The 8,903-nt window shown below is 56.8% G+C and overlaps 2 protein-coding genes across 2 annotated transcripts; both read left to right on the top strand.

Moving 5' to 3' along the window:
* Window positions 1-348: 348 nt before the first annotated feature.
* On the top strand, window positions 349-558 carry CHC_T00004200001 (hypothetical protein). Its single transcript, XM_005715505.1, has one exon. The coding sequence runs from the start codon at window positions 349-351 to the stop codon at window positions 556-558; it is 210 nt and encodes a 69-aa protein (XP_005715562.1).
* A 3,046-nt stretch (window positions 559-3,604) lies between these two features.
* CHC_T00004199001 (hypothetical protein) lies at window positions 3,605-3,850 on the top strand. The gene has a single exon (XM_005715504.1). It carries the CDS (start codon window positions 3,605-3,607, stop codon window positions 3,848-3,850), a length of 246 nt encoding a protein of 81 aa, XP_005715561.1.
* The last annotated feature ends 5,053 nt before the right edge of the window (window positions 3,851-8,903 follow it).

Raw genomic sequence — 8,903 nt, 5'->3', positions numbered from 1 at the left:
ATCAGGGCCTCCTTTAAGACAGCATGGACAGCCATGTTTGGATGTATATGTTTGCGATTTTCAAAATATTACATGTCCAATAATTTAGTGTATTGTGTCAGCGTGCCGTGATCCGTAAATTGGCTCAAGGGGTGCATCATACCGGGCTATCGATAGGGAAGCGAACGGTCTTTCTGAGCAGTGATGCAAGGAAGTGGCTGCAAAAAAGCCGCAAATCTCATTATCTTACAGTGCCTGGTTCGATATAGTGCCGTTTTCGGCCCTCTGACAGAGGGAGGCACTATATTGCGATCCCCGTGTACTGGCATTCAGGGACGTCAATAAAATGATTAAATTGAATATTAATGTATGCTAAATTGGATCAAGATTGAATTCAATCGCACTTATGCGGTAGGCGACAGCCAATGGTGTGCTCTCGTATGGCACGTTGGTAGCGACAGATTCCATTATATTAACTTTGTGTGCGCCATCACACTGTTAAGAAAAGTATTAAATGGACCAATCAGGTGCACGCTGACGTCCATACATGTCCAAACATGCCCGTCCATGCTGTCTTAAAGGAGGCCCTCATTTGAGAGAGAGTAATAATACAGCACAAATGCACGGCAGCTCGCTCCCTTATCATCTTTGTTCCCATCGCTACATCCACCATCTTTCAAAGAGACACAACAACCACTGTCTATCATGCCTCCCTCTGAACCTTCCGCCCAACGACGACTCTAGGCTTTGTGTAATGCGTCCGATGCCTTCGAGGCTGCCTTATTGCTCACATCAAGAAAAATTTCACAAAGCTTTACGTTATTGTTTTCGAGCGCCTGCCTTCAGATATATGCAGTATAATTACAAGAAAAGCAATGTTCACCGCCATGCGATCGCAGCGTTCAAACCTTGAAATATCCATTCAAAGAGTTATGTTCACCCACTAGGAGTGGTGTTTACGCGTTGTTAGGTGATCACCACGCCTTCCTAATTGATGGTGTACGGAAAAAGAGTGATGAGAACCCTGAGTGAGTCACTCAGTCGAAGTCAAAAGTCCCTCAAATGCCGTGATTGAGTGATTTTGAGTGATAAATATTGACATAAAGTGAAAATAGTGATCAAGTGTCACTCACCACGTGTCAAGCAGTCCTAAAAGTCCTTTTTCAAACTCATCTTGTCCCCGCGTATACTAAAATCCGTGTCTGTCTGTCTGTGTGTTTGTGTATGTGTGTTCGTGCGCTCCCGCAGGGGTTCTCATTGGCGCACGGGGGCGCTGCGGCGACAAGTGGCGGCCACGTGTGTGTGTCTGTATGTCCTTGCGCTCCCGCGTTGCCATTGGCGCTACCGTGACAAGTGGCGGCCACGGGCGGGGCCTGGCCGCCGGCCAGGCCGCCACGGGGACACGTGGCAGTGACAAGTGGCGACAAGTTTAACATTTTAAATTAAAATTACTGTGCGGACTGCGGGGCGGGGCCCCACTACAGTACAGGCTGACAAGTGGCGACAAGTTAAATTTTAAAATTAAAATAACTGTGCGGACTGCCGAGCGCGGCCGCGCTACAAGCGGCGACAAGTGTAACATTTTAAATTAAAATTACTGTGCGGACTGCGGGGCGGGGCCCCACTACAGTACAGGCTGACAAGTGGCGACAAGTTAAAATTTAAAATTAAAATAACTGTGCGGACTGCCGAGTGCGGCCGCGCTACAGTACACTACAAATTTTAGCCCGGATCCGTTTAAACCGCGCCACGCGGATCTACATTGTGGGCGGAACTGGGGCGGGCACTGCGAGCACGTGACGGCGGTGTGGTAGATGGACGCGTACGACAGGGGGGCGGACGCGTGAGACACGGAGCTGCCCGAAATACCGGAGGCTCGTGGCGACGTGAGCGGGGCGGTGGTGCGCGGGGGGCTGTGCGTGGGGGGGCCGGAATTCTTCAAGGCGGAGTTGCGTAGCGCGTGTTGCTCCGACTTTGGGGGGCGGATGTGGATGCGCGGCGACGAGGAAGTGCAGGCCGGGGCGGCGACGGGCGGCGATAGGGATGGTGAGCTGCAAGATGATGGTGGACGGAGGGCGGTTTTGGGTGTGCGGCGATGACGTGGAGGAGATGTGGGCTGGGGCAGCGATGGGGACGGTGGGGGAGGGTAGGTGAGGGGCGCCGAGACGGGGCGGCATGGATCGCCACACTCGCGCGTGCGCGTGGGGGAGCGGAGGGCGCAGGAGCGGACCGGGCCAGAGCTGGACGGCGTGGAGTACTACAAGGGTCTTTAACCGGGCGCGCGTGCCGGGGGGCGGGGGAGGCGGGACGGCGAGCGGGCTTCAACCGGGTGCGCGTGTTGGGGGGCGGGGGAGGCGCGACAGCGAGCGGGCGCTAACTGGGTTGCTCAGAGACGGTGACGGACGTGGTGTGCCGGGTAGCAGCGGAGGCAGGCGTTGACGCCGTGGTGGGCGAGTGCGGCGGGTGGGACGGGCGTGCGCGCGAGATCGCGGACGCGGTGTGCATGCAGCTCCACGCAAAGCGGTTCCAAGCGGCGGCGGAGACTCTGCTGGACCGGCGGGCCGGCGAAGCGCGCGTGGTGGGGAGCTGCGTGGAGCTTCTGCGCAACATGAGCGGGCAGCACGCGGCGAAGAGCGCCGTGCACGGCGAGATGTGGCGGGCGACGTGCGTGGTGGGTGGCAGTGGCGGGGCGGACGGACGCGGGCGTGGCAGAGACGTTCTGCGGGCTGGTGGGCGGGGTGTGCCTGCGGCGCGGGGACGTGGTGGACGGGTGCGCTTGGGAAGGGGCGGTCGAGGTAGTGGTGGGAGCGGTGGCGCGGAGGGCGGCGGCGCGGGCCGCGCGCATCACGGAGGTGCGAAGAACGGGGAAAGTGGTCGCTGCGAGCCCGGCAGGTGTCGCAGCCGGCGGTGCAGGAGGGCGCGCGCAGGCGGGTGGGTGCCAGGAGCCGCCGCCAGGTAGCAGTGTTAGGCGGAAGCGAGCGGCGGCGTGGAGGGCAGCGGCGCTGACCATGTTTGCGGGCTGCAGGGACCGAACCGCGGCCGGGGGGGAAGACGACACAGGCGGGCGGCGGCACTGAGGGCGGCGGCGCGGACCGGGCGCGACGCGCAGGGGCGAGTAACGTGTGGCAGGACGAGGGGGCAAGGGGCGACAAAGACCGGAGAGAAGACGGGAGAGCTAGCGCAGAGGGAGGGGGAGCAGCGGGGTGGGGAACGACAGCGTGTGCAGAACGAGGAGCGGAGGAGGAAGGGACCAGGCTTGGCGCGCGAAGCGCGCACGGAGCCCACTTGTTTAATACTAAAAATTGTCTCCGCAGCGCTGGACACTCTAGATCCTGCACTGTCACAAGTTCATCAGAAAGAAACGGTCCAAACAGTAGACTTGCGGCCGAATTACAGGCGATTTACTGTTAACCCTAAATATTGGGACATTTTTTTAGAGCATAGGGGCTATGAGGCGTACTGTAGAGCTTGACGTCAAGCTCTACGCCAACGAGTGAAAGGTATGCGGAGGGATGACGAGGCAGCGGGGCGGCGGCCAGCGATGTACGGTGTCATTGCTGGCAAACGAGAGGGAAGGCGTGTACCCGTGTACACGTGTGGACACGTGCAACCACTGCGATGAAGAATGGATGGAGCGGAGGGGAGGCGTTGCAAAGGCGGGCGGGTGGAGAGTGGCGGGGAGGAGGTTGGGGGTTTTGGTAGGCGGCGATGCAGCAGAGTTGCCGCAAGCAGTTGTTCAGCAACACAAACGAGCGCGTCGCCACGTGCGCCGCGGCCCCTCGGGGATGGCCACGCAGTGTACCAAGCAGCGTACAGCGGGGGTACGCAATTATCGGACAGGGCAGGTCATAAGTCTACGTTGAGAGTTTAAAGTTTAAACTGGTTTAAACTTTAAACCAGTTTAAGCTTCGTCTTACAGTAAACAGAAGTGGCCTTCCTGTTGGATATCGCTACTACATATACTGTGCACATCCCTCTTCACCTGTCTCCTGGCCAGGGGGCACTCCCTTTTACCACACTTCCTATTCCGCAGTTGTAACGTGCGCGAAGGAAGGAAGACGAGGAAAGTAGAATAACCTCTGCTGTGGGCCGCTGTGCCAAAGCGAATAGCTGGCCACGTGGGCACGCACACAGCTGATCACGTTGGCGGGCAACCGATGCATCTAGATAGACACTAGCAGCTCGACGATATCGGCGCTGTGATGAATACCAGCAACCTGTCTTCAAAGATGCGGAAGGGTTCGAGATCAGTGCCGCGCGCGTTGGGAGAGTGGTACGCTATTCACGTGCGAATGAGAGGCACGGCGATGTGGCATTAGTGCAGTAATTACCGTCGGCAGCCTGTGGCAGATGCAGAGGGAGTCGAAGCGCATGCCAAACCCACTTGCGGGGTGCTGGTGGGGATGGACGCTTGCTCATAGTGGACAAGGACTTAGATGGAGTTGTTCCTTCCGTTCTAGGTGGGCGGCAGAGGAGGCGACGGACAGAGACGGCAAGAGGACGTGGCTGTCGAGGTTAGAGAAGGGTGTGAATTATGTATTTGCGCTGCTTGTGCTCGCGTGAAGTCCTTGGTAAGCACACGTTGAAACGTATGCATGCTCAAAGTACTTGCGGGGCGCTAGTAGAATGGATGCTGGCTCACGGTGACAAGGGCCTACTTCTTCTGCGCTGCCGGAAACTCGGAGGAAGGCACTGGACACAGGTGTGCTGCTGTCGACGTGCTGCACACGTGCCTTCATGAAAGAGACCTTGGGCAACGCAGGGCGCAGACAGGCAGACAGAGGCGACGGGGTGCGAAGGAAGAGTGTGGGGTACCCTCGGAGGGCGTGCCAAAGTCAGCAGCCCTGTCCATATATATTTTTACGTTAGCGAGGGTGGAAATCATCGACAAGCAGTCGTGTTACTTACATGTATACTCCCGCGCGCCCCACCACCCTGCACGGAAAAGCGTAGGGCGGACATGGTGGAAAGCGGGCGGCGACTTGCCCGCCACACCTTACCACTTGTTGCATATATTATCCGCCTTCACAAATCCAGCGAGATGTACGACAACGCCACAGTGCAGTGGCTCTCGACCGTGAAATCAAGCCCGCCGAGCTTGCATCCCCAGCTCTCCAGCACGATTCGGTAGCACCTCTCGATCCGGAGCCTTTGCGCAACGCCGAGAAACCCGTACCAGACATTCCCAAACTCGACGGCGCTCGGGTCAAACTGCCTTCCAAACCCTGCGGCGGCCAGGGCCGGGCCGTCAACCTCGCGCGCCGCCTGCGCGGCCGCGTCGACCACGTCGTTCACAAACGCCAGGTTGCGGTGCACGTCGTGCCGCCGGCCGAGCTTCAGGTGGCCGCCCACGAACACGTCGAAGTCGAACTTGAGCACGTCGCGGTGCACCTGGATGTAGGCGCGAAGGTCGTCGGTGACGCCGAAGAGCACGAACGGCGACCAGGCAGGGAAAACGACGTCGACGAGCATGGCGACGCCGGGGAGGGCGCGGTGCGGCGGGATGTGGACGAGGAGGTCCGAGGCGGTGTGGCCGGCGAGCGGGCGCAGGTCGACGGACAGGGCCTTGCCGAAGGCGAGGGTTTTGCCGGCGTTGGAGATGCGGTGCGTGGGCGGCAGGGCGCGGCCACTTGTCGTAAGAGAGAGGGCATTGCTCGTGGCGCGCGTCGCCCAGATGCGCAGCGGGGCGTCCGGGAAGGCGGCGCGCACGTAGGCGGCGAAGCGCGGGGCGGCGCCGATGTGGTCGAAGTGCGAGTGGGAGTAGATCATGTCGACGCGCGAGGGGGCGCGGCCGGCGAGCACGTCCTCGGTGGCGGTGGTGAGGAGGGTCTGCGAGGCGTTGGGCAGGTTGGAGCCCGGGCTGTCCGGGAAGTCGACGAGGGCGAGGCGCGAGGCTCGGAAGAGGATGAGGGTGAGGTAGGCGCCGTCGTCGTAGACGTAGACGCCCGGGCGGACTTTGGTGAGGCTGTACGTGCCGGGGGCTAGCCCGGGGACGCGGAGACGCTCCGGCGTGGGCAGCGTCGCGCAGGGCTGGCCGGCATCCAGATTGGACAGGCAGAGAGGGAGGGCGCGGCGGCAGGTCGGGACGGATTGGCGGGAGAGGGCCGGGAGGGCCGTGGAGGCGTGCGCTAGCGGGAGCAGCAGCAGCAACAAGACGGTGAGGAGGGTGGACCGATGCATTGTGGAAAGGGGGGCCGGGAGGCGTGGGTAGAGGTGGGGGGGGGTGGGAAGGGGGGGACGGGGGGACGGGAAGGAGAATGGAAAGCGGGAGCGGACTCTCTCTCTCTCTCTTATGAATGTATAAGAACCGCGCTCACAAACGTGGATTCTTCCTTCTACGCGTGATGGGGCTGCGATGGTACCCTTGGTACTGTACAGATGTACAGTTTTTGGGAAAGTTGGGATCACTGGTGCAGCACAGTGATCTATCTACTTGACGGTATACAGTTGATGGAGGATATGTGTGTGAGGAAGACGGACGATAGATTGTGGCCGTTGATGGGCAGACAACGTCTTGAACCGTCCCTTACTGAGTCCCCTACTGATCTCAGTACGGTTTCGTGTTCCTACAGTAGGCTTGGTACAATGGACGGTAAAAGTAACGATGGCGTCGCTGCCTTTGTTTATTAGAATGGAACCTCAGTGTCCCTATTTGTAGCCTCAGTTGTTACCGCGCATCACTGCGGATGCGCATGTGTGCAGGCGCACTCACTTCGCTCTCTGAACCTCGGAGCTCACGTATCTCACGTATCTCACGTATCTCACGTATCTCACGTATCTCACTGCCGCCGTTATTACTGTGGCTTTCGCTTACAGAACTCGAATTCGACAGACGGAAGGTCGGCGGGGAGATATGAGATTGCTGTACCCTTGGTACAGTATTGGATGTTCCCTCAGCTTTCCCAGTTGGAGATATCGCACAGCGTGCTCTACAGCATATTGACTAGAAATGGCAGCATTGGGGCGGGGCAGCAATAGAGAGACAAATTCCGCAACGCAACATAGATACTGTACAGTGCTGGAATCTAAGCGATGTAAGGCACTGTAAGTCCGACGGCGCCGCGCACCCAGGGTGAGCTGGGGAGATCCAACCAAGTAGGGTGGTACAGTACCGAGAAGGGTACATAGACGGACACTAACGATTCAGCACAATAAAGAGGGGGGACAGAGGTCCATCTTTCCTTTCATACAGTTGTGGAAATGCAAATGGATTAGATCATTAAAATCGGATCTAGTTAGCGCATGGATACCAATACGTCACTACACCTTCAGCAATTATGCAACGTCATGGTATCACGGCGAGATGCAGCAAATCGGACAAAGGAAGTGGAGGGAACATTGCGAGCGGAACGGACGCGACGCAAGAAACGAAGGAGCGCGGTAAATATGAATGCTGAAATACTGAAGAGTATTCAGCAATGGCGGTAAGCAAGGAGCGTAAGTGTACAAGCGAACAAAGCTCATCAGGCGGGATGAGGTGACCTGAATGCGAAAATGCATTGCGCAGCACAGCGATCAGATACGAACCAAAGCACCCAGCGACGTGCAACGCAGCATGGACGAAGAGCACCGCAGCGAGACGACGTAATGCAAAAGCGACAGAGCGCAATGCAGAGTGCAGGCGATAGGGGCGATGCGATACGTACTTAAGCGCGATAGATGCAGCGATAACAAAAGAAGAGAAGCAGCGAAGAGCCAGCACTTGTGCTGAACAAACGTGCCACCGCTTTCCCTCCGTAGAAACCATCCTTGAGCTCCCCAAACCACTACTGTGTCCCGAATCAGCTCCCTATGTCCGGGGAATCTTTAACTGTAGAGTACTCACAGAATAGGCATTAGGGTACTACTGTACCCTCATGCCTACTCTATCCCGCTTGTGGTCAAAGCCTACACGGGTACCCTTCCCCAAAAGGGTAATTTGGAGAAAAAAAGGGTAATTTGGAGAGCGTTGATTTTTTTCGAAACATTTAGTATGTTGAACCGCACAGTTGTGAACGGGAAAGGAAAACAGGCCCAATCACGCCCAGTGCTGCAACATGGAACCCCCGCTCTATATTTGACACATGGGAAGCCCAAGAACGCCAAGTTGCTGCTGCTGCTGCCAAAGAGGCAAAAGAGGAGCTTAAGAAGCATAAAAAGGCGCAAAGAGAACATATGAGGCTTCAAAAAGAAGAAGCCAAAAGGATGAAAAAGATACGAAAATTGGCGATTTCCAATGCACAAGCTGCTTTCCCCCAAGGTCTTGAGTGTTCTGACCGGTCCAAGCGATGCAGATCAGCACCGGAGACCGTAGTGGCATCTTTGGGAGAACGTTCCATGGAAGAGAACGATGTCGTGGAGGCGCTGGTCACGCTTCATGCGCATGACATACCCTTGGGTAGACAATCCAAATTGCCCTCTCCTTCCTCAAAAGGAGGCCACTTGTGATGAATAGACAAATGTGAATATCTCAAATAATGAATATCTCAAATAATATCCGTTTTCTGACCGATCTGAAGCTACCAACGAACTTTTGACCCAGTTTTGTATGTCATGGGGCCGAGTGTTTTGATATCCTACTAATAAATCTGTTTGTTTTTGCCATATTTCAAAGTTTACTCCAAATTACCCTTTTGGGGAAGGGTAGTAGGCTTTGACCACAAGCGGGACTGTTCACAGTTCAACTTTTAAACTTGGTCCCACTGCCCTGCCCCACTGGTCTCGTGGTGAAGGCATTCTCTCGGAATGGAATCCGCACAAAAGTGAACCCTTTAGTGGAATATGGTACACAGACATACGCATGTCATGCGAAATGGGGCACAGCCTTGCTTGTTGCGGGCCCCGGTTGTACAACACACTCGCGAAAGTGAGACTGTTCAAACGGATTTCCGAAATTCAACCTTCCGGGCGAGTGGAATTCTGCATGCCTCTCATGAAAAACACTT

The sequence above is a fragment of the Chondrus crispus genome, genomic scaffold, assembly GCF_000350225.1.
Source record: "Chondrus crispus Stackhouse genomic scaffold, scaffold_219, whole genome shotgun sequence".
NCBI classification, from domain to species: Eukaryota; Rhodophyta; class Florideophyceae; order Gigartinales; family Gigartinaceae; genus Chondrus; species Chondrus crispus.
This window is presented reverse-complemented; position numbering and strand designations above follow the sequence as displayed.

Coding starts and splice junctions, on each gene's coding strand:
- CHC_T00004200001 (XM_005715505.1), top strand. CDS start 349: ATGCTAAATTGGATCAAGATTGAATTCAATCGCACTTATGCGGTAGGC.
- CHC_T00004199001 (XM_005715504.1), top strand. CDS start 3,605: ATGGATGGAGCGGAGGGGAGGCGTTGCAAAGGCGGGCGGGTGGAGAGT.